Source organism: Suncus etruscus, chromosome 17 (assembly GCF_024139225.1).
Source record: "Suncus etruscus isolate mSunEtr1 chromosome 17, mSunEtr1.pri.cur, whole genome shotgun sequence".
NCBI classification, from domain to species: domain Eukaryota; kingdom Metazoa; phylum Chordata; class Mammalia; order Eulipotyphla; family Soricidae; genus Suncus; species Suncus etruscus.
Genome location: NC_064864.1, coordinates 2,244,918 through 2,257,934, shown reverse-complemented (window position 1 = coordinate 2,257,934; position 13,017 = coordinate 2,244,918). Strand labels below are relative to the sequence as shown.

Here is a 13,017-nt window from a genome sequence, read left to right as displayed (position 1 = left end):
GGAATCTCAGACTTATGGCATTATGAGCACAAAAGAGTTTCCACTAAGTGCCTGACTGAATGCACTGAATCACTATGTGTAAATTTAATGTCCTTAAGATGTCAGTTTAAAACAATGAGACAAGAATCTGAAGACTAAAGCTGAAGAAAGAAATAGTTCAAAAGAATAATGTATTAATGTTCTATAAATATTAATGTTTGGAGTAAAAAGAAATAGTTTTAAGCATAAAAAATAGCCAATTCACCTTACTTAAAGGTAGCAACCACAGGGCATCCAAAGTGAAGCATGACCAAGAATAATAGTTATTTCATTTTTCTGAACATCAACCATTGACTCATATACTTATTTTCCAAATAAATTTACAAAATAATCATTGTCCAAATAAAGGAGGCTGAAAGTTGAAACCGAATTAAAACATACACATATGGCTCAGAAATTAAATGATTATATAAATTACAAACATACAATAAAGTTGAACTGAGATCTGGATTAGAAATAGTCCAATGCACACATGACAAAGAACAAGAACAAGTGCTGGCAGGGATGTGGAGAGAAAGGAACTCTCATTCACTGCTGATGCCTTCTAGTTCAGCCATAATGGGAAACAATGGGAGATTCCTAAAAAACTGGATATTGAGCTCCCATAGGGATATACCCTAGGAACACAAAAATACAGTTTAAAAATCCCTTTCTCACACTTATATTTATTGCAGCACTTTTTACAATAGCCAGACTCTGGAAACAACCCAGATGCCCTTCAACAGATGAATGACTAAAGAAACTGTGGTACATATACACAATGGACTATTATGCAGCCATCAGGAGAGATGAAATCATGAGATTTTCCTATCCATGGATGGACATGGAATCTATTATGCTGAGTGAAATAAGTTAAAGGGAAAGAGATAGACACAGAACAGTTTCACTCCTCCATGGGTTTTAAGAAAAACAAAAGACATTCTTGTAATAATGCCCAGAGACAACTAAGATGAGGGCTGGAAGGACTGGCTCTCGATGGGAAGCTCCCCACCTAGAATAGTGAGTTTAGTTAGATGTCCACGCTAACAATCAAGACAATGTTAATGAGTGCGAGAAGTAGAATGCCTTTCTCTCTTACAGACAGTGAGTGGGGAAGGAGGGAGATGGGAGGGATTGGTGGTGGGAAGGTTATTCTGGTGAAGGAGAGTGTTCTTTTTATGACTGAAATCCAACTACAATTATGTATGTAAATATGGTGCTTAAATAAAGAGGAAAATTTTAAATTAAAAAAATAGTCCAATGTAGGGTAGCTTTACATAAAGCCAACCCAGTAAAAATTCCAGGTACCACTTGGGTTCCATGAGCACTAATTACCAAGAGTGATCACTGGACAGAGCCAGAAGTAAACCCTGAGAAGCATCTAAGATGACCCAAAATCTCCCTCCACCAACCAAGAGAAGTTTCTGCACCTCAAAGGAAACAGTGACTAGCACACAATGACTATGCACAGAATGGGAGAACGTATTGACCCAATACCCACCAGATAAGGGGTTTTTGGGTCGTCACACCCGGCGGTGCTCAGGGGTTACTCCTGGCTGTCTGCTCAGAAATAGCTCCTGGCAGGCACGGGAGACCATATGGGACACCGGGATTCGAACCAACCACCTTTGGTCCTGGATTGGCTGCTTGCAAGGCAAACGCCGCTGTGCTATCTCTCCGAGCCCCTAGATAAGGGGTTAATATCTAAGATATACAAGGTACTGGCAGAATTCAACAAGAAAAGAAAAAAACATCTAACCTCATCAAAAAATGGGGAAAATGGGGCCAGAGAGATAGCATGGAGGTAAGGCGTTTGCCTTTCATGCAGAAGGTCATTGGTTCAAATCCCTGCATCCCATATGGTCCCCCAAGCCTGGCAGGAGCAATTTCTGAGAGTGGAGCCAGGAGTAACCCCTGAACGCTGCCAAGTATGACCCAAAAAAAAAAAAAGGGGGGGGGGGAGAAGAGACACTTTCTCAAAGAAGAAATACAAATATCCAAAGACTCATGAAAAAGTGCTCCATATCACTAATCATTAGGGAAATTCAATCAAAACAGCAACCAGTACTGGTGTGGATGTGGGCGCAAGGAACTCTCATTTACTGCCGGTGAGAATGCTGTCTAGTCCAGTCTTTATGGAAAATAGATGGATATTTTTCAAAAAACTGGAAATTAAGCCTTCATATGATCTAGAGATATACCCTAGGAACACAAAAACACAATACAAAAATGCCTTCTGCACACCTATATTCATTGCAGCACTTTTTACTTTAGCCAGAAACTAGAAATAGCCCAGGTGAGTGGCTAAAGATACTCTGGTAAATCTACACAATTAAACACTATGCAGCTATAAGGAAAGATGAAGTCATGAAATTTCTTCAGTACAATGTCTGTATTCACATAGTAAATAAAAAAGAACCACAGAAATATTCAGGAACTTATCTGAGATATTCAATAAACCAATAAACAGAAAATAATCAAATACTGCTGAATTGCCTCATCTACAAATTCAATAGCACACAGTTTCTGGTGATGAGAATTAATCCCCTTTATAAAACTTTTTTTTTGTTTTTTTGTTTTTGTTTTTGACCACATTCAGCAGAGCTCAGGGGTTGCTCCTGGCAGGATCGGGGGACCATATGGGATACCTGGATTCAAACTGGGGTCCATGTGGGGTTGGCCACGTGCAAGGCAAACATTCTATCCCTGTGCTGTAGTTACGGCACCACAAAAACATTTTTTTTTTTTTGGTTTTTGGGTCAAACCCAGCAGCGCTCAGAGGTTACTCCTAGCTCTATGCTCAGAAATCTCTCCTGACAGGTTTGAGAGACCATATGGGATGCTGGGATTCGAACCTCCATTCTTCTGCATGAAAGGTAAACGCCTTACCTCCATGCTCTCTCTCCAGCCCCCATACAAAAACATTTTTAACAATAGAAAGCTCTGATTATTTTTTGCAGTAACAAAATTATCAAAAAGAAAATTAATGTGAAATTTCAAATGAACCATCTCGGCATTAAAATAAGCATTCTTGAGTAAGATATGACATAATGGCTTAGGGAAAATAAGTTTAACAAGAAGGTCATTCATAGAAGGCCATCATTTGCTTATTAAGTACAATGTTAGAACCTTTTTAAATATAGAGAAATACAAAGAGAAGCAGAAAAGTAAGGATCCAATTTAAAGCATGGCAGAGAACAGACTCTAAAAAGTTTTATATCACCTTTCCTATCAGACACCTTTTTAAAGATGCAAGGAGACAAAACAGAAAAGTAAATGGACTTCAATAAAATTCTGTTCCAGGGGCTAGCTCAAGTGGTCAAGCATTTGCTTAACATACATGAAGCTCTGAGTTTAGTCCCCATCACCTCCTGCCCTGACACAACAGAACAGATAGCGCCCTGGTGAACGCCAAGTACTGCCCAGCTGAGTACTGCTACATCTCCACCACCCTAAGAACTGAACTGTCCAGCTGAGCATTACCAACAGAGACCTAGGGGTCTCAGCACCACAGCAGTAGTCCCTCTAGAAAAAGAATTTTGTAAAAAAAAAATAAAATGGACAGACCTAAATAACTAAACCAAAGTCAATGACAATAGAATCAAGACACCCAACTACAACAAAAAGGGACCTGTTACACTATCACTCCAGGGGGGTAGGGTGGAGGTATAGGATGCATGCTGGCAACAGGGGTGAAGAGAGGTCAACACTGGTGGTGGAAATGGCCCTAATTCACTGACAGTATGTGCCTGAAATACAACTGTGAAAGACTTGTAATTCACATTGGTCTCAATAAAAATTATAAAAGAAAAAATAGAATTTTGTTCTACTGAAACTTGCTAGAAGAATTTTCCTAGCAAAATTAAACAAGCAGAATATCTTATTGCCTTTGTAGTCTCCTAGCTTAAATATATTCTTAATTCATATTAAAGCCGTTCTTACTTTTTCATAATGAAATACCAAAACTACCAGTAAGTGAGTGCTATTTATCTGAAGGCAAAGGGAGCCATAGACATACATTATTCATTTTAAAGAAAGATAAAGTTCTGATGTTGAGTTAAAGTTTTCTTCCTCAAATTATTTTATTCAGGAATATGTCATTTGAAGTCAATGTTGGCATATACACATTAAAAGTGTATACCACCACTTGAAGTCCAATTCTTTGGTCAATAATTCAATTATTCTTTTTTTCTTTATATACCTACTAATCCCTTTCTTAATTCCTTCTGGAAATCATCAATATAATATTAAATTTTAAATAAATGTAAAATAAATAAAATAAAATTATATTTTAAACATATTTAAATTTTAAATAGTTTTATATTTTAAAAGCTGTCTTTTACATGAAAAAATGCTCCACATCACTAATCATCAGGGAGATGCAAATCAAAACTACAATGAGATACCATCTCACACCATAGAGACTGGCATACAACTCAAAGAACAAGAACAATCAGTGCTGGCGGGGATGTGGAGAAAAGGGAACTCTTATCCACTGTTGGTGGGAATGCCGTCTAGTCCAGCCTTTATGGAAAACAATATAGAGATTCCTCAAAAAACTGGAAACTGAACTCCCATATGCTCCAGCTATTCCACTCCTAGGGATAGACCCTAGGAACACAAAAATACAATTCAAAAATCCCTTCCTCACACCTATATTCATTGCAGTGCTATTTACAATCGCCAGACTCTGGAAACAACCCAGATGCCCTTCAACAAATAAATGGCTAAAGAAACTGTGGTACATATACACAATGGAATATTTTGCAGCCGTCAGAGATGAAATCATGAAATTTTCCTATACATGGATGTACATGAAATCTATTATGCTGAGTGAAATAAGTCAGAGGGAGAGAGATAGACACAGAATAGTCTCACTCCTCTATGGGCTTTAAGAAAATGAAAGACATCACTGTAATAAGGCCCAGAAACAATAGAGTTAAGGGCTAGAAGGACAGGCTCACAATTTGAAGCTCACCACAAACAACTAACACTAACAACTAGCATGACGACGTTAAAGAATGAGAGAAGTAGAATGCCTGTTGTGAATACAGGCAAGGGTGGGGGACATTGGTGGTAGGAATGTTGCACTGGTGAAGGAGGGTATTTTGTTTATAACTGAAACCCAACTACAAACATACTTGTAATCATGGTGCTTAAATAACAATTTATATGTAAAAAAAAAAAAAGGAAAATTTAAAAGGACCTACATAGGCCTATGGAAGTATAAATGTGTGTAAAAAAATAAATAAAATAAATAAAAGGTGTCTTTTAAATTTAACTTTTCATGCATTTACAGTATGTGTCCTATCTCTATAATGCATCAGATCCACTGGTTTTAAGCCTAACTTCTCTCTTCATTCTTTTGATTGGTTTAATAAACCAACCTAGTAAGCTTTTGACCAGCACTGTTAAGAAAAGAACAAGATTCAGAGACACTAGGACAGAGAACAGAATTAGAAGCGAGAACCATATGGAGGCATCCTAAGCCATCTTTTACTTACAGCGGATAGATGCTGCAAGAGATGCATCACGTCGATCATGTCTGCAAGGATTAGGAGTCTGGTAACTGCCGTCAACAAGGCTCGGGCAACTTGCACCACAGCTTCTCTCTTGGGGAGAAAACAGGGGTCATCTGCAAATCTCTCGGCTGATACTTTCAGAGCTTCACCTGAAAAACACATCACCCCAATTAGTTATACTGTAAGTTTCCTCTATGCCTATATAAGCATTTAGCATCCAACCTAATTTCAAATACATCCATGATGAAGCACAATGTTTTAAAAAAAAAAAACTGTCAGTTGACACTAGAAGATTGTCTCCTAATAAACAATGCGGTTCCAATTGACATTCATTTTTGACAAGTGCCTGGAAGTTTAAAAAAGCATGATAACATTTTTCTGCAAGAAAATTGTGCTCAATTTACCAGCAACATCTAGTAAAATTGCTGTCAACTTCAGCATTTTCTGAATCTCATTTTCGGTGAGAGATCTCATTACTAAGATTTCAATCAGACAAAATCTTATTTATAAAAATAGATCTTCATTGAGCTACGTTCCAAATAGCTTTTGTTTATTTTTAATAATAATATCTTTATTTAAGCACCATGATTGCAAATGTGTTTGTAGTTGGGTTTCGATCATAAAAAAGAACACTCCTCTTCACAGTGCAACATTGCCAACACCAATGCCCCCTATCTTCTCCCTCCCCACTTCAACTAGCTTTTAAATTCAGAAGACAGGGCCAATAAGGTAGTACAGTGGGTAAGATGCTAGTCTTGTAATTGCCTGACCTGAGTTTGATACCCAACACTATATATAGTCCTCTAAGAACCTCTCCCTAGATTAAAACCAAATATATAAGTAATAGAAAGAAATCTAGAGGGAGAGGAAAGATTTAAAAGATAATTACTCTGACCACATGCACACACATAAGAGTCTGACAAAAATTATTAAGAAGTAAAATTTTACTAAGCTGTCAATATACTAAAAATATCTAAATTTAAGCTGAAAGCAAATTTCACAGTAAATAATATTTAGTGAAATAGACCCACTATTTTACATATATTTGTATACTTACATTTATAAAGAGATTTTGTCTCAAGAAAGATCATATTTTATAGGTAACGGAACATAAAGCATATATATATTTTAAATGCCATCATACTATTAAAACTTTCTACAATATGTTCTTTTAATTTATTAATCTATTGTATTTTATAGTAGGCTGCAGAAAACCAAGAGCTAGTACATTAATAAGCATAAATTATTACATGACAAATTATATAACATGACAAATCAGTACATGACAAATGATAAATTATTACATGAAAGCATTATACTTCTGAGTCCCTGTCCCATCTATGACAAGTCACTTGATCTCTTCATGCCCTTTCCCGTTTGTAAATGAAGCTGATAATAATACCTACAATTTTGTGACAATTAACAAAGAGCAATGCTAGAAAATTATTGAGCTCATTGTAGTTCTTTTCTATCAAATATAATTTTCTGATCTTCTTTCTAATCTTTCTAATTCTTCTAATCTTAGGAAATACCTGACTAAATAAGATGCTAAGACATGAACAAGGATTGATAGGTACAACTTCAATAACATGAAAACTTATGAATATACAAAATATGATATGTGATTATAGAAAAGAGATTTTAAAAACATTTTAGCTTACAGTGATTAGAAGGATTATAAAATGAGATGTTTATCTAATATCTGATGAAAGTGCTCAACTACCACCTGTTATATTCTCAGACAGTTTCTAAAAGAAATGGTAAACTGTTAAGAACAGTAAGTGGGAAAAATGTAAATGGTGATTTTCATTTTATTTACTTGTCACCATGATTTCCACTACTGATAACAGTGTGCAATGTACTATATGACTCCCACCACTGGATTTGTCAGTATCCCGCCACTATCCTTCCCTCTCACCTCCAGTTGTTCAGGTCAGCTCTCTCCATCTAAAAAATGGACCTTTCTATGTATGTACTTTTCTACTTTATAAGTACTTTATGTACTTCTCTACAAGTTATAATTTCAGCTAGAAAATTGGAAGAAATTAAAGTGAACTTTGAAATTCAGAGAACAGATGAATTTTCACAAAAATCTTGATATAATTCTGAACTGAGAAGTTGTGATAGCCTTTGTGGAATACTGCCTTTATTTACTTCATTGCCAAAACCAAAAGTGCATATCAAAAAATGATATCCTTTATTTAAAAATATTGGGAGATTGAAAAGTCATCCTCATAGAAATATGATTTCACATTAAAAATTATAGTCTGACTCCACTAAAGAAATATGAAGTGTCAGTCAAGTAACTCTGTTGGAAGAAAATAAGTTACTCATGAAATGTATTAATAAAAATGCAGCGAGTAATTTCTTTTTTTTTTTTTACTGAACTCACTGCTCTCCCTTTTACTCCTCCATAATACTCCCCATTTTTAGCAGGTTTCAAGTCATACTACTGATGAAAACTTAAAACAGCACTTTCTCAGAGTGGGAACAATAGTAAATATAGTACAAATAGCACAGCATGCCTTCCATGATGCTAAACCCAGTTCAATCTCCAACACTGCATATGGTTCCCTGACCACAAAGCCAGGAGGAAAACCTGAGCACTTTTGGGTGTTATCCAAAAAGAAAACAAAAAGCATCACTTTCTCTGTGAAGCCTTAGAACCAATTAGTAAGGTAGGTCGAAAGTGGAATTCTATGCTTCCTATAATAAAGACCATCATCATTCATTGGAATAATCTGTGTATCAAAATTATGTTCTTCTAAATTTTAAAACTAAGTAACTGTAAGAGCTACATTCTTCTGGATCACAGCAGTATCCCTATTGTCTAAAATAATGCCTTATTTTTGACTATGCAATACATTGAATGTGCATTGCTGAATTAATATATGTATGAACGTATTTGTCTTTCCTTTGAAAAACTGTTGCTATGCCCTACATGACACAGCTCCATTCTAAGTATCCAGAATAAGAGATAAATATAAATCTATGTAGTGACCCATGAGATTCACATGTAAATGTAAATGTTCACAAATTCTTTAATAAGCATGGCTCTGGTAGAGACCTGCACAAAAACTAGCAAGACACAGAGAAGGAGTGCATCTAAGGTATAAGAGACGAAAATAGATTCTGTCAAATTCTGTTACTTATTTATTTGAGATTTGGCCACAACTAGTAATGGGACACTCCTAGTGGTATTAGGTGAATACGAAAACAGGCCTCTCTCATGCAAATTATGTGTTTGAGCTCTTGAGCCATCTCCCTGACCCAGATTTCTTCATGTTTTATGAGTAACTTAATATTTTTTCCACAGGGTTACTTTATTTTATTTTATATTACTTTAGTGGAGTCAGACTCTAATTTTTAATGCTTCAATAATATTTTTATGAGGATGACTTTTCAATGTCCCAATATTTTTAAAATAAAGAATATAACTTTTGGTAAGCATTTTGTTCCATGAAGGCTATCATAATTTCTTATCATTTAACAGTGATACTAGTTTGGAGAATTTGGAGAATTTATTCTATTTACTTTTGAACTGACCTATTTCTGGAGGGGGGAAGTGGCATTTTTTTTCTATCTAGAAAAAAAAGCACAACAAATTTCCTTTCAATCTTAATATTACCATCTATAAAGATGTGAGAATTTATTCTTTTGAAATATTTTGTCCAATCTTTTTACAATGATTTTAAGTTTAGTAATAAAAAATGTTTACCTTTAATACACAACTTTTAAAACTTTGTTTTCCTTTAAAAATCCTACTCTTTACATAAAATCGGCTTATGAAATGTGCTGAAATGCTACAAGAATTATTAAATTCATTGTGATCTTCTCCTACCAAAGTATTATTTTTGATCTTCAAATAATTTAGCTAGGAAATATTTGACTGAATAAGATACTAAGATAAATACAAAGATTAAAATAGGTACAACTTTATAACATGAGATTTTTCTGAATATAGAAAACTATGATATATAAAACATTGCATGATATTCCAAAAGTACCAAAAAGCTACTTGCCACATAGACACTACAAAGTAATTTTCATTTTATAAAATATACCAACATAATGCTTTTTTATTTTTATTGAAACCATTGTGAATTACAAGATCTTCATAGTTGGATTTCAGGCACACAGGGATAGTGAATTAGGGTCATTCCCCCCACCAGTGTTGACCTCAACCCACCAAAGTTCCCAGTGTGAATCCATACCTCCACCCTTAGCCCCCTGGACTGCCAGTGTAGCAGGCCCATTTTAAGTTTAAATTGCAATAGTTTGGCTCTTTTGATTCTTTTGTTGTTGACTTTGGCTTGGGTATTTACTTCTGCACCTTTTTTTTAATCTCCACCAATGCACCTGAGACCACTTGGCCCCTGGTTCCCAACCTTTTTTCCCCCCCTCAATTTTGAAGGAAAATGCAGAAATATAAGGTTAAACAAAGTAATTAATATCCCAAGGTTCTATGAAAAAGGCGGGAGCCCCTATCTAGAAGATACGAAAATTGAAGAAAGGGGGGTATAGTAGTGGGGGGTTGTTGTTTGTTGTTTTCTGTTTTGTTTTGTTTTGTTGTTATTGTTGTTGTTGCATAGGTGCAGCAAACTTTGGGGAAATTAGAAAGGAAATACCCTTAGCCTAAAAAAATAGGATGTCTCTCTTCCCATGAAGCAGCCTGACATAAGATATAAACCTGTAGTCACAGGCTCTGGGCATACTAATTGTCCTGGAGCTGAGGGTCTCTCTGGAGCTGAATCTGATAGCAAGCAACTGTCCACAGTGAGGGGTGAGGGGAGGTGGGAGAAAAGGGGTCACATAAAATGAATCAGTAGAAACAGTGAAAGCAGCTTCTTCCTGGGCTGAGACAAGTAGGCTGGGAAGATGTCCTTTCACTTTGGAAGCCAGTTGTCAGCTTGCTGTGGCAGGGGGAAGGTCCCAGTTCCTTAGGGATTAAGAGCTGAAGGTAAAGAGGGTTAAATAGAGAGAGATAACAGATCAGAGTTGGGAGAGTGAGGATTTGTAAGAAGAGGATTTGTAAGGTGGTAAATAGGGGAGGGGGAAAGAGGGATTAAATATAACAAGGACTATATACAGCATAGACAGTCACTATGTATAATACGGATTAGACAGACATAGAGGTGTCCACCACACACACACACACACACACACACACACACACACACACACACACATAGACAGATATTGGAGGTCGATTCGTAGGTTGTAGTTGAAGAACTGATGCTTGCGGGATGGGCCAGAGTGCTTAAAAATATGAGGCTTGCCAGTGTTGGCGGGGATGTGGAGAGAAAGGAACTCTTATCCTCTGCTGGTGGGAATGCCGTCTAGTTCAACCTTTATGAAAAGCAATATGAAGATTCCTCCAAAAACTGGAAATCGAGCTCCCATATAATCCAGTTATACCACACTTAGGAATATACCCTAGGAACACAAAAAAACAATACAAAAATCCCTTCCTTACACCTATATTCATTGCAGCACTATATACCATAGCAAGACTCTGGAAACAGCCAAGATACCCTTCAACAGATGAATGGCTAAAGAAACTGTGGTACATATACACAATGGAATATTATGCAGCTGTCAGGAGAGATGAAGTCATGAAATTTGCCTATACATGGATGTACATGGAATCTCTTATGCTGAGTGAAATAAGTCAGAGCGAGAAAGAAAGACGCAGAATGGTCTCACTCATCTATGGGTTTTAAGAAAAATAAAAAACATTCTTGCAATAATAATTTTCAGACACAAAAGAGAGAAGGGCTGGAAGTTACAGCTCACCTCATGAAGCTCACCACAAACAGGGATGAGTTTAGTTAGAGAAATAACTACATTGCGAACTATCCTAACAATGAGAATATATAAGGGAAATAGAAAGCCTGTCTAGAGTACAGGCGGGGGTCGGGTGGGGAGGAGGGAGATTTGGGACATTGGTGATGGGAATGTTGCACTGGTGATGGGTGGTGTTCTTTACATGACCGAAACCCAAACACAATCATGTATGTAATAAAGCTATTTAAATAAAAAAATTAAAAATAAATAAAAAATAAATAAAAATATGAGGTTTGCAAGTCAGGAGGAAACATGTTCTAGTTTCTAAGCAAATCATCATTGGTGAGGGTAAACTTTGCTAAAATAAAAGCTTCTGGGGTTGGGGCCAGGCGGTGGCGCTAAAGGTAAGGTGCCTGCCTTGCCTGTGCTAGCCTTGGACGGACCGCGGTTCGATCCCCCGGTGTCCCATATGGTCCCCCAAGCCAGGAGCAACTTCTGAGCACATAGCCAGGAGTAACCCCTGAGCGTTACTGGGTGTGGCCCAAAAACAAACAAACAAAAAAAGCTTCTGGGGTTAGATTGTGTATGGAGCATTCTTAGAACAATCATAATTTTCATTTCTAGAGTTCTAAGCAACATGGCAGTGAGCAATAAGGGTCTACCTCATGAAGTATTGACTGGGTCTCAAGCATCCTGGTTCCTTTCCTGGAAGCAAATTGACACCATGGGCATTACAACATAGTGCTTTTAATAGCAAGTTCCTTTGCTGCACTTGAAATTGCAACTCTACTTTCTAAAATTGATTATTTGGGCTACAAATTTAATAACTAATGAAAACACTATATAAGCAAAACATCAGGAGGATTTTCATAACCAAAATGAAAAGGAGCAGGCATTAAGGATGGAATCTCACATGACTTTTATAATTAACATTATATTTATGCTTCAATTAAGAAATCTAGTGTCTACCTGCGACCACCTTCTGTTCATGTTCTTACGTCGCTTACATGTGTAACATACACAAACACATATTAGTTTATTCAATATAGAATAACATATGCTGGTATAATGGGATTCCCAGCTGAGATTGGGCACTTAGAGGCTTTATTTGTTTTTAATTAGGAAATAGTCATTTTGAATTTGAAAGCTATTAAGAGAAAGGAGTGGAGTGATCTTTCATTTAGCAGGGAAGTTATCTGAATTAGATTTTAACTTGCATGGTCTGGGTGGTTGGTTTTTGCTTGTTTGTTTGTTCAATTTTATGTGTGTGTGTGTTGTCAGGAACTGAACCCAGGGCCTTTCTTATTAAATGCAAACACTCTACCACAGAATTACAGCCCACATCTTCCAACTAGGTTTGAAACACATTTTTTTTAATTTAAAGTAATGGCCTGCCTTTAAAAGTCTGAGACATTTCAAAAACTGCAAGAAAAAATGTTTTATATATTAAAGAAAAACATAGTTACTGCTGTGTTGACTCATGTGTGGGAACTATAAGGATATCGGTAGACTCAAAATGTAGCTACATATGGAAGACATTGTAAATCACTCACTATTTTATTTCCCTTTTGGTGCCTTCAAATTTTCTTTGAAGTCTTATTAAAGGTTAAATTTTGGTTCCGGTCAAAGCTGAGTAATAAATCAAATTCCTTCCCACATAAAATAAATAGAAAAAATATATGAAAAAAAT

The 13,017-nt window shown here is 36.2% G+C and overlaps 1 protein-coding gene across 1 annotated transcript in view; it reads right to left on the bottom strand.

Annotated features, from left to right (window-relative positions):
- The window catches only part of CTNNA3 (catenin alpha 3), a 1,601,008-nt gene that overhangs the window by 1,455,876 nt on the left and 132,115 nt on the right, over positions 1-13,017 (bottom strand). Inside the window, exon 4 of the mRNA XM_049790484.1 lies at positions 5,523-5,689. Coding sequence (XP_049646441.1) covers positions 5,523-5,689 — 167 coding nt within the window. The remainder of the gene's footprint in view (positions 1-5,522; positions 5,690-13,017) is intronic.